The 13,699-nt window shown below is 34.0% G+C and overlaps 1 protein-coding gene across 1 annotated transcript in view; it reads right to left on the bottom strand.

Moving 5' to 3' along the window:
- Nucleotides 1-13,699, bottom strand: part of Pibf1 (progesterone immunomodulatory binding factor 1) — a 239,713-nt gene that overhangs the window by 163,809 nt on the left and 62,205 nt on the right. The window contains exon 10 of the mRNA XM_026398092.2: nucleotides 1,912-2,010. Within this exon, the coding sequence (XP_026253877.1) occupies nucleotides 1,912-2,010 (99 nt within the window). The remainder of the gene's footprint in view (nucleotides 1-1,911; nucleotides 2,011-13,699) is intronic.

Raw genomic sequence — 13,699 nt, 5'->3', positions numbered from 1 at the left:
AAACACCTGTATTATTTTAGCAACATTTATGCTTGAAATTATTTCAAAATAAAAAGGTTAGAAAAAGCACACACCTATAATCCCAGTGGCTTGGTAGGCTGAGATAGGACAATTGCAAGTTTAAGGCCAGCCTCAACAACTTAGTGAGGCCCTAGGCAACTTAGTGAGACCCTGTCTCAAAATAAAAAATAAAAAGAACTGGGGATATAGCTCAGTGGTAAACTGACTCTGGGTTATAATCCCAGGACTCATCCTCTTTCCCCCAAAAAAGTTAGAAAAACAAGAAAGAAAGCTATTTTGTTGGCTACATGTAGTCAAACCATGTGAGATAATGATATTTAGCTTAATGCTAATCAGTGATCTTCCTTTTTTTTTTTTTTTGGTACTAGGGATTAAACCCAGGAGTGTTATAATACTGAGTTACATCCCATACCCAGTCATTTTGTTTGCTTGTTTTTGTTTTTTTGAGACAGGGTTTTGCTAAGCTGGTAAGGCTGGCCTCCACCTTGAGATCATTGTGTTTCAGCCTCCAGATGTGATGGGATTATAAGCATGTGCTATGGCATCCAGCTTGTGATTTTCCTTTTAATAAAGCTATTAAAAATAAACATGCTTTGGGAGGGAGGGGGAAATGCTGGTGAATGATACTGGCCAAATTATTGTTAGACTGTGTTCATTTACAAATATGTAACAACAAATCCCATTATCATATACAACTATAATGCACCAATAAAAAAATGTGGAAAGAGAAAAACAAAACCAAAGAACAGTAAGTAAGTATTCTCTAGGATCCAAAATTCTACTATCCTAATAGAAAAAAGTAACCTACATTTTCACAAATACATTCATTTCTGAAAAAAATCCTTTTGTATTGCTAAAACCATATAATTCTCTGTTGCCCTCTTTATGACACCCGTATATTTTAAAATTTTGAAAAATGAACTGGAAGTGTATAATGATCCCACCACTTCAGAGTTAAAGTTTTATAGGTTCTTTTAAACTAAAACACTTACCTCACCTGTGAGTGGCAATTCCAATTCTAGGTATTTATACAAGAGAAATAAAAATATGCTCACAAAAATGTTGTATGAGAACGCTCACAGCAGCTTTTCAATGGTAGCTATAAACAAGGAACAATTGTAGTGGCCGATGACAGGTAAAAACAATAAAACTGGTATGTTCACAATTAGCAATAATAACTACTGATACAGTAACAAAAAAAAGAGAAAAACATAATGTTAAATCAAAGAAGCCAGACACAAAAGAGTATAATTTGCAAGGTTCTATTTACTTTTTGTCCAAGAACAAAACTGAGTTAATAGTGATAGAAATTATAAAGTGGTTGCCTCTTGAGGGGTAGTGGATAAGTGCCGCAGTCTGGCTGGGCACAAATCACGAGCCACTGAAGCAGGAACAAACTTTATTTCTGAACTCCACCAGCACACTCCACACACGCTCCCCGGGAACTCTCCCGAACGACTCGCAGCTCCTCCAGGAACCACAAACCGGAAAGGAAATATCCCTCCTCCAGCACTTCCCCAACCAATGGGAACTCTCCGGGAATCCCCGAGAGAGCTCAAATGGAACTCAACGGGAACTCTGCGAGAACTCGCTGGCATCACCTCTCAACTACTACTTCTGGCAAAAATGCCATACGTCATCCCGACTCGGCTGTGGCCCTCAACAGATAAGGTGGGCTGAAAGGAATATAAGGAAACTCTCTGGAGTGACTAAACTGTTCTATTAAGTTTTCAATAAATGTAACAATTACATATTGTAGAAATAATACATGAAAACTATAATTCAATTGAAATGAAAATTATACTTCTATTAAAAAGATATTTTCAAAAAGAAAAAGTAACAGGAACAAAAATTGAAGAGCTTTAACATTTCCATTTTTAGGATGCTCACCTGTCTAAGAGCTGGTCATGTTTTTCTAAAGCATCCTTTTCGGCCATTACTGCTCGGTCCTTTTCAGCCACAGCATTATCCCTTGCTTCTCGAAAATTTCTAAAATTTAAAAATACATTTTGGTTATTTAAAATGAAAATATATCCTTCTTTTAAAGAGTCATAAATTTTTCTGCTCATAGTTGGACTAGCTCTCAATTTTAAGGACCATTACAGGCTAGTGACCCCAAGTATATATTACATTAGTCTGCCTGGCTTGCTGAGTTTCTAGCAGCATTAAACATGTAGTGTAAATATGGTCTGTCTCTAAATATTAGAACTAGATAATTAAAATTCAGTTTTTCATTATTCATAGAGAATATCAGTGGGGAATCCTGAAAGTCCACACAATTTGAAAAGTTTCTTCACTACTGTTCTTTATATGGGTCGAGTATAGGTTGAACAGTTTATATATACTGTACCTCACTTAATCCTTACCATAATCTAACAATGGGTGTAATTACTAATAAATTATCTACAAGAAAACTGAAGTTTTGTGAGGTTAATTAATTTTCTATTAATCATTTTTAATGAAAATATATTCATGAAGGACACAAGAATTAAAATGGGAATGAAGTTTTGTTGCATTGGCAAGAGAACAGATGAAATAATGGACCTTGGAATCTCAGGGAAGAAGGAAGGAGAAGGGAACACAGAAAAGCTGAGATATCAGAAAAAAGTAGAAGGAACAAAGGACTGGAGGTCCTGTAAGATGACAAACAGATTAAGTGGAAGTTAGTTGTACACGCAAGTTGAAAGATTAGAGATTGTTGTTGGAGAAAGGTGATTTAGAACAGAATGGTACTTTCTATGGCAGAATTTCAGTTGATGACAAGAAAGGGTGTGACCACTGCAGTGGCTAAATGAAGTAGAGCTGGGATTCCTATTCACGTAGGAATCAAGAAATAGGAGTCCAGGTATTAGGTAAGTCATCTTATAGTGGTGATGACAGTAGGAACTGAAATTGTCAATAAGATTACATTTAGTGATAGTTAAGGAGTGTCCACAAGGTAGAACGTAACAACAGTGAGTAATTAGGAGATTATACAGTCAGGTATGAGCCTTCAAAGATCAAATTCTACTTGTGTTTTAATACAGATAAAATTTTGGATCAAGAAAAAACACTAAGAGTAAGCTTCTTCAAAGTCATGTACTAAAAAAACAAGTAAACAAAACCAAAAAAACTACTTTCATAACAGTTAAAATATGTAAAGTAACACAAATGATTTTGTTTACTTAATCCCTACAAATCTCCTATGTTGTCTTTTCTAACCTATTTAATAGTTTAGTAAACTGAAATTTAGAGAACTTACATGTTTAGCATCAAGTCACGCAGCGAAACGTTAGAGGGCCGTCGTCTACCCTGGTGGTTACTTACTTCAGAGCCATGATTTTTACACCCATCACCCTATCTATCTCCCATAAAGAACTGGATTAGACAACTAGATCTTATTTTTTATTCTTCACAGAGAAGTTCAGTAGGGAGTAATAAGAACCCATATCTGAATAAATCTATCTGATAAATATTGGACAGAAATGCTTAGTGGTCATACTGGCTAAGCCAGTAGTCTTTTGCTTTGTGATGTTTTAACAACAAATTTAAAACATGTCAATCATTACAAATTCATCAGCAAAACAGTTTATGAGTGAGAAACAAAATAGTTTTAAAAAAAACTAGAGTACAGGCAACTCTTATTAAAAAGAAAATAAACTTACTTTCATATGCTATTATGTAACTGGAAATATAAAGTAGCTTTTATAGTTAGACATGATGTTGCATGCCTATAATCCCAGTGACTTAGGAGGCTGAGGCAAGGAGGACTAAAAATTTGAGGCCACCGTTGCCAACTCAAGGTGACCTTCAGCAATTTAGCAAGACTCTGTCTCAAAATAAAATATAAAAAGGACTGGAGATATAGATCAGTGGTAAAGTACCCCTGGGCCCAATCCCCAGTACCAAAAGAGGAAAAAGAAAAAACAAAGATAATAAAAATTAAAAATGTAACTGTTGGAAAATGGCACATTATTATTTTCTGATATCATTCTGATTACAGCAAACTTCAAAAATATTCTATTATCAAACCAAATGAAACATGAAAAATTAATTTTAGAGAGTAAAATTCTCAAAGTATATTAAACATTTATGTCTTTTTTCATTCCTAGATGATCTAAATATTTTAGTAAATCACCACAAATTGGTTTTAATTTTCATTTTTCAAACAAGCCTCATTATTCTAAGTTGTTTCAGCAATAGAATTCCAAGTAGGTCACATTTAGAGTACTAATTAAACAAGAATGCTTAGTTGGAAACTGGAGATGCTTCAGTTCCTAACTATATATATTTCCTTTCTTGTAACCATTGTCATTAGTAATAACACTAAGATACAGGGAAAGAAATAAAATACAGAAAAAGCTACCATTAAGGCTTATAGGAAGAGATATTAGAGGGTACTAATACGTTCACCATGCCACAATCTTTATTATTCAGCTAACTATAAATGCTGATGTTAAGGCATAAACAAAATTCTAAGGTCACAAAGAGGAGTTGATTTCTTTTTTAACTGGAGTAAGAAAGATAAGGGAATAAAGGGAAACATTTTTTAAAAAGTGGCATGTATAATTAAACCTTAGAGAACCAATAGGTAAGGCAATTAAGCAAGAGAAAACCAAAATAAATAGAGGAAAGTTTTAGAAGCAGAGGCTTCTATCAAGAGGGCCTCTAATAGGTGTATGTGGGTGATATTTCTGTGTAAATCCGTATCTACTCCACAACCTGAATACTTTATTTTTCCTTTAATATCAACTGACATATTTCAAATTAAATCTGAGAGAGGTAAACTGAATGCATTCTTATACTGTCAATAATAGTAATAGTAAACACTAAAATAATAGTAATTGTTTACCATATGTCAGGAACTGTTTTAGGCACTTCACATTTTCATTTTCTGTTTTTGTTTAATTGTCATGACACTCCCACAAACTATATGTTGTACCACTACTTCTACTATACAAATGAGAAGACTGAAACACCAAGGTTAAGCACTGGCTTAAGGTCACACAGTGAGGTAAGCTATGGAGCCCAAATGTGAACCTAAAGAGTCTGGCTCAAGAGTTTGTGTGCCTCCCTTAAGAATTCCTTTGTATCAGAGATATTTTCTCCTTGGGAAATTCTGACATTATGAGATTTATTATTATAGGACCACCTCATAGCATAAATTGATGTCAAATAAAAATTGGCCTTAAAAGAATTTTGAATATATTATACATTTGTTTTCATAGCCCATGGTACATAACATGCTTTTTCAAAATTACATTGGTTTGATAAAACACCAGATGGATTATATGCTTGCCATAGATAAAACACTAACTTCCATATAACTAATAAATAATCCATTTCTAAATGTTAAATGCATTATAAAATGTAACAGAAATATAATTACAGATGAAATAGCAGGAATTCAAATGTTCCTCAAAAGAGAAACTTGAAAAATTGACAGAAGCTATCTGTAGTATGCATAAACTAATGAAAGCTCAATTTTTAAAAGTCCAATCTGAGTGTATAACCAAATGTAATTATAATAACACAGAAAAAGATGTTGGTATTTGACCAACTGGCCAATATTATAACAAATGTCTAAAAATACAAAAATGCCAAGTCCCTCAGTACCTGCAGAAGATTGGCTCCTGGCCCTGTGGATACCAAAATCCAAGGATGCTCAAGTCCCTTGCATAATATGATATAGTATTTACATATAACCTATGCATATTATTCTATATACTTTTAAGTTATCTCTAGATTACTTAGAATACCTAATACAATGTAAATGCTATATAAATAAACGCTATACTGATCAGGAATTAATGATAACAAGAAAAAGTCTGCACATCTTCAGTAAAGACACAATTTTGTTTCAAAATTCTTCTGGATTTGGCTGAACCATTCATTAGATGTGGAACCTGCAAATACAGAGGTTTGGATATATGTAATCCCTAAAAATACTTTTACAAGTCTAATACCTGATTCCTCATACTATATTTGTCACAATTCTTTCATGTTGTTTCTTACTAACTCCATCTCCCATAACATATATATATCATTCCTATCTGCTATATGTTTTTGTGTAGAAAAAAAAGATGGAAGAAAAGGGAAACAAAATCTTAATTATATGTAAAATACAAAGGAAAAGTGAGCATCTTAGTACAATAACCATCCAAATAATGTACTTTTTAACATGGGATAGTTTTTAAAGCAAACGAGGGTGTTGTTAATTATGACAAAGAAACAAGCATAAACTACAACTTTCCTGGACAAACTAGGAGATACGACTAAATAATAATATTGAATGAGAAACTTAGATTTTAATCATTTCTCTGAATAAAGTTTTTAATATTATGATAGACATATTTCATACGCAATATTTGCAATTTGTGCAGGTGATTTAATACACATAAGTTTACACAAAAACATCTCACATCTTAAACTAAAAACTTTGGTAGAAAACATAAATAGCAAACTAATGTATGGGATGGAATCTATTCTCATTTATACAAGATAAATTTCACAGTAACAATAAGCCAAATCTAAATTTTTATCTGAAAAATAGTAAGAAAAAAGTTAGCTAAGAAAAACTTTAGTAACTTCTGAAATTCCAATAAGAACAAATCAGAGTTTGGCAATGCCATGTGCAGGCTTTAGCCTAAATAAAATCACTAGTGTACACCTTAGAACTTGAAATTTGCAAAGAATAAATAGTGAAGAAAACATAGCTGTCAGAAGAGCTTGGCAGATAACAACAACTAAGAAATCCATTCTACTTCTGCTTTCATGTAAGAATATTTTCAGTTAATAAAAGTGAATTTTTTTTCTAGTTGGAACGTGAAGTGATTGAAACAGATTGTTTTCTATGACAAGTTTATTTATAGGGAAAGTGTTGAATTAATCTCTTCTATCTCCATATTCTTCTTCCTGGACAAAACATAAAATTGCTTTATTTTCACAGCTCATGCCTTTGCTTCTAAGACAGTAGAAGTAGAAAACAGTTAGGTACAGAGGCATATGCCTGTAATCTAGTGACTCAGGAGGCTGAGGCAGGAGGATCGTAAGTTCACAATCCTGCCTAAGCAACCCAGCAAGATCTCCAGCAACTTAGCAAGACACTGTCTCAAATTAAAAAATAATAAAGGTTGGGGATATAGCTCAGTCGTAGAGAGCACTACCTCCCCCTTGCCCCCACCACACCTAGGTTCAATCCCCAGTACAAAAAACAAAACAAAAAAGATAGCATAGTACAAAACTGCAAACGGACAATTTTAACACTGACAAATAATTTTACCTTTACCTTTAATTAACATAGGTGGTTGAAGAGTCAGTGAATATGACATAAAAACAACTTGAACAAAGTACGAACTTCATTTAATAAAATTTGGAGGAAGCTGTGCATTTCTCAACCTCCAGTACAGTGCCAATAAAGTCTTGTTCATTATCAATGATCCCATCTCAGATTTTCTGTTGTAGCAGCCCAAATGCACTGAGACAGTTGATGTTCAAGCAAATCCTTTTCATTTTATACAGATAAGAATTTGGTTTAACGTAGATCATTCCATAATCCACATTAGGTTAAAGGGATGTGTGAGTATGTGTGAGAAAAATTTACATAACAAAATGTAAACCACTTATCTGAAAATCCATTAATGGGCTGAGGTTTCAAAAGTAGCTGATAGAATAAAAGTTAAAATATCAAATGAAACAGTAAATTTGGTGGATGATTAATTGAGTAACTTCTATATGTTAGTCACTGCTTAGTCCTGATCAAAGCCATTACAAACCTTTTTTTTTTTTTTCCGGGGATCAAACCTAGGACATTGTGCATGTTAGGCAAGCACTTTATCATTGAGCTACATCCTCAGCTCTCATTAGAAATCTTTGTGTAGGTTTTCATCTAAACCAATACCCACCTGATTTCTAAAACAAAACAAAATAAAACAAACAAACAAATCCCACTACTGATTCATTCATATTGAGCACATACTATGTACTAGGCACTGGCACATGGGAACTTAGCACTCAGTAATAGATGAAAATTCCTACTCTGGTGGATGTGGCATTCTAGGAGGAAGAAAAGCAAAAGTAAATAAATATGTAGTATATGTTAGTTGGTAATAATTTTTCTGGAGAAAAATATAGCAAAGAAGGGGCTAGAGGGGAAAGAGGGATTTCCCAATTTCCTACCCAGGGTGGTAAGAAAAGGACTATATAGAACAGGTGACATTTGAATGTTAGGAAATAGGTTTTAAGGTTATCATTTATGAGTTGGATGGGTAAGCAGTGGAACTATGGAATAAAGGAACTGAAGTAGGTACATGCCTGTAGGTAAAGGAAAAGGAAGCCAATGTGACTAAGCAAGTGACAAGAACAGAGTAATAAAATAAGGAAGGAGTAATAGCACAGATCAGATAGTATTATGGACAATTATTATAATTGAAACTTACTGAGATGGGAGTTTTTTTTATTTGAGTAGAGGAGTGATTTAATTGAAACTGTGCTGAGAATAGACTAAACTGGGCAAGGAAGGAAGCTGGGGACCACTGGAGATTATTGCAGTGATTTAGGCAAGAGATAGATAATGGCGGCTTGGACCAATGTAATACTATCTGTGAGATAGTAAGAGATCATAAATTTTGAAGACACAACAAAATAATTTGCTATTTAATAGAATACAGAATGTAAAAAATGAGGAATCTGAAGATGGCTTTGTGGTTTTGGTGTAAAAAAGTGAAGGATTATCTTTAATTGATCCCGGGTGAGACTAAAGGTAAAGGAGGAAAGGAGGTAGAGTGCAGAATAGGAAGTTTTCTTCTAGACATTAAATTTATGATGCCTATTGATAATCAAGTGTAAATGCCATGGAGGTAGTGGCCAAATATATGAAGGAGATGAGGAAGAACCAGCAAAGGGATCAAGTAGATGCAGACAAGGAAGAGGGGGAAAAACAACGGTGTGGTATCCTGAAAGCCAATTAAAGAAAAGAATATGAGCCAGGTGTGGTGGCACCTGCCTGTAAACCTAGCTACTCAGGAGGCAGAGGCAGGACAATTGCAAGTTTGAGGCCAGCTTGGGCAACTTAGCAACCTGTCTCAAAATAAAATAAAATGGTCTTGGGATAGAGCTCAAAGGTTCAAGTCCCAATATGGGGGGCAGGAGAAAAGAGAGAAAAAATATGTTCCTGGGAGCAAAAACTGATCAACTGTATTCACTGATGCTACTAGGTCAAGGGTGATGAGAAATGAGAATATGACAACTGGATTTTGGCAACCAACATGAAGGTCTTGGGATCTTTATCAGAAAGGTTTTGTTAGCTTTGCTGGAGTGATGTGGGTGGCAAAAGCTTGGTAGAAAATGGGAATAAAGAATGAATATATGAAACTTTGCAATAAATAAATTGGTTATAAAGGGGACCCAAGAAATAGAAAAGTGTCTCAAGGAGGAACTGGAGATAAGAAATGCTTTTTAAAGATGAGAGAAAACACAGGTTTGTACATAGCTGTGAACTAGCTGGGAGGAAGAAAATTGACAGTACAGGAGGTAAGGGGAGGATTTCTGGAGTTAAGTGTTTCAGCAGAAGAGGGGAAATGAGGTCTAGTCAGAAGAATGTCAAGGAGGTAGACCCTATTAAAACAACCATACCATTTATGTTTAAAAAGTCCTCTTTACTAATTTTCACAATTATAAGTGTATAAAGTTTAATGACCTAGAATATCATGTCAACTGAAATAAGCTTCAGAAAGTCAAGGGATGTATGTTTTCTTTTATTTGTGGATGCTAGAGAGAAAAACCAGAAAGGAGACCAGGAGAGTCAAGGAAGAAGGCCAGGGGGAGGGAGGAAGAGAGAAAAAGGGGAAGTACTGAGGAATGAAACTGATTGCAATGGAATGTTACTCAGCTATATAGAAAAATAAAATTATAGCATTTGCAGGTAAATGGATGGAACTAGAGAATATCATGCTAAGTGAAATAAGCCAGTCCCCCCAAACCAAAGATTGAATGCTCTCTCTGATATGTGGATGCTAACCCATAACAAGGGAGGGTAGTGAGGGAAAGTTTATAAGTTCATTGGATTACAGTAAGGAGAATGAAGGGAAGGAACGGGGGATGGGAATAGGAAAGACAGTAGAATGAATCAGACATAACTTTCCTATACTCATATACAAATACATGACCAGTGTAACTCCATATATGTTCAACCAGAAGAATGGGATCAAAATTGTAATGGGTTGCATCCCATGTATGTATAATATGTCAAAATATACCCTACTGTCATGCATACCTAAAAGCAAAAACCATGTTATGTGCAGGTATAACTATATCACAAGGAATCCCACTAATACGTATCATTGTAATATACCAATTAAAATGTTTATATTAGAAGGAAAAAGAAGTTCTAATGATTCATGCAAATTCTCTACTACTGAGCTACATCCCCAGCAAAATTTACAGTTTTGATAAAAAAGCCTTTGGTCAATTTTCATAGCCCTGACCAGTTAAATAGCAGTCTTCACCTAACTGTGGAGTCAGGCATCATCTACATTTATCAACAAAACACTTACATAGGTAAATTACATTTCCTCTGTGTCTCAGTTTCCTCATTTGTAAAGTGAGATACTAATCCCTACATCCTATAAAATTTGATCTGTTTAATTCTCTTTACAATATATATAAAAAGTGTTGAGGACAATGCTTGATGAACAATAAGTACTCAATGAATAGGAGCTATTGTTAGCATATTATCTAAATATGAAAATCTAATTAGAGATATGAAGGTATTCATTTAGAGAATGAAAATTGTAGAAGTGTTTCCTAAGATTTTCTACTGTATAAAAGGAAAATGACAATCTACTTAATAGCACCTGGGGAAATAGAGAAGACTGCCACAGGGGCTCATGGTCCTTTCAGGCACCCTGAGGACTGTAGGGAATTCTATCTGGGGCACAGAAGATAAACACCTTTAGTAATAAACTATGTGATCTTAGGAAAGCATTTTGGATTTGGTCAGAACTACCATATCAGTAAATGATCAATCAGGACTGAATCATTATCTTCCTTTCTAAATCTTGTCTGCAACCTGAAGTAAATGGCCATGATTTATCACCCATCATCACTCTGAGACTACAAAAGTAATAAAGCTGGACTCTCCTGATGGTTTGCATTAAGTCTCACTGGGTCTTGCCAATTCTACCACTCAAATATTCTTTAAACTCAACTTTTACTCTCTTTTCCACTTTTCATCTTCACCTAAATTCTGCAATAGCTCCTAAGTAACCTCCCTCCATAAGGCCCTCTAGTTCTAAAAAAAAAAAAAGGAGTGAATCATGTCACTCTCCTACTATAAATCTCTGGGAATTCTCTACTGACAAAGGTATAATCTTACTTTCTCAGCCTCCCCCACTGCCTAGTGAACTATAAGGTGACTCTAAGTACAACCTGAACTTCCTGGCTTCATATCTGGAACACCCCATATTCCTTGAAATACTTATATATTTAATAAAATAGTGGAACCCATGTAGTAATCACCTATAGGCATAAACAATATAGTTAACAATATAAGATGGCCAACAATAAAAATCAATTTATAATTATTTGAGATACTAAAAGAATTATCTGTAAAAAAATGTAATGGAAAATACAAAGTAGAAAATTCTTAAGTGTTTTCACAAAGAATTAAAAAACTATATAGCTATTTGGTGAAATATAAACAAAGAGCTTTGTTTATATGTTTGCTGAAGCATTAATGAGGATATATACTTTTAGAATGGTGAGTGGAACCTCTGTAAACTAGCTCCAGTTCACCTACTATAATGCATTGCATATATTTAATCCTTCTAAACAAATCTAGATTCAAGATTCAAAGCTGTTCACCATTACTCCAAGATTCTACAGAAATTTCAAGTTCATGTCATAAAAATTACTTCTTGAGTACTTTTGGAAGATAATAAATTGTGGTCAAGATGGTTTTTACTGATAGGGTGGGAAATATAATCACTGAAGTAATGCAGTACTAATTGTTACACTTAAAAGCATTTTTTCGATCTCCTTTTCTCTGCTGCCTACTCTCTCTTTCAAACAATTGTAAAGCTATTTGAATTTCCAGATTCAGTATAGCATCAAAAGCATAATGAATGCCTCTAACAAATTCATCCTCCCTCCCCCCCTTTTTTTTTCTGGTAATAAGGATTAAATCCAGGAGTGTTTAACGACTGGGACAAATACTTAGCCCTTTCCATTTTGAGACAGGGTCTCTCTAAATTGCTGAGGCTAACCTCAAACTTGCCATCCTCCTGCCTCAGACTTCCCAGTCGCTAGGATTACAGGCGTGTGCTACCACACCTGGCTTTCACCCTTATTCTTTTTATAGTATCACTCAGAATAATTCTTTCTGTGTTTATAATGAGACTACTTTTGATAAAGATAGTTTTACTTTCTGGAAAAACTTAATCAGCTGAATTTATTGTTCCTTATATTATTATCTCATAGTATTAATTAGGGAACAAATAAGTTACCATTATGCAGAAATTTTGACACAAATGACATGTAGACCCTCAGGATGGTAATAATTCCATGTTACCAGTTAACTTTTACATAATCATCTTTGTATTTAAATTATCAACACAATGGATAAAATATTTTCTTTATCATACAAAGGCAAAAAAATCAAAATACCTATATTTATATATAATTTCATAATTGATAATATACTTTCCACATGTATATCTAATTTAGATCTCACAGATCATCCTATGAAGTATTAATAATATTCACCTTCACCCTGTGAATTATTAATATTAATTTCCAAAAGAGGAAATTAAACTTTGGTGACATTAAATGACTTATCCACTCAGTAAGTACTAGGGCCAGGATTTAAGTTTAGTCCTTTGTTCCAAATCTCTTTCATACTATATTGCCAATCGTGGAATAATGTCTTATTTCCAAATATGAAGAGGGTACAAAACATTTCTGTCATGAAATACCTACTAAGCAAGAGGTTATTTATTTATATAATAAATCTCATCCTCAGAGTGAGTTCCACTCATCACTTCCCATAGCTCCAAACTGGCATTTTATTTATTTACTTTTACTTTTTGGTGGTACTGGGGATCAAACCCAGGTCTTTGAGAATGCTAGGCAAGCACTCCACCTCTAAGCTACATCTTCAGTCCCAAACTGCCATTTAAAAATAACAAGAAACCACAAAAACAAGATAAGAAGCCAAACTTACAGATTGAGCCACAATATACATACACATTATAATTCCACCTATGGTGTTTTTGCTATATCCAAATACCCAAGTTTGTCTTTTTATCTCTTAAAGTCTATATCTTCTACATACTTCCTCTTCTTTCAACCACTTAATTTCAAAAACTGTTGGAATGACTATAAGGACAGATACTAAGATTAGATGTGACATGAGTTCCATCTGTCTTTTTCACATTCAAAAGACAAAAGGCAAGGGAAACAAACCAAGGTAAAACGTATTTACCTAATCTTTTTATTTTATTTTCTTCTAAAAATATTTATTGAGGGAAAGGTAAGGAACTAAGTACAAATACCAAAGTGTAAGTACTTTCTCTATTTTAATTCATATTCAACCAGCATTCGATATACCTAAGTACAAAGCAAGAGATTAATTTACCTAGATACACACACACAAAACTAAACATGTAAACTTGTTCTGAAATTTATGCTTTCTAACAATGAA

Source organism: Urocitellus parryii, chromosome 2 (assembly GCF_045843805.1).
Source record: "Urocitellus parryii isolate mUroPar1 chromosome 2, mUroPar1.hap1, whole genome shotgun sequence".
In the NCBI taxonomy this organism is placed as follows: domain Eukaryota; kingdom Metazoa; phylum Chordata; class Mammalia; order Rodentia; family Sciuridae; genus Urocitellus; species Urocitellus parryii.
Note: the sequence above shows the minus strand (reverse complement) of the source record. Positions and strands in the feature narration are given on the sequence as shown.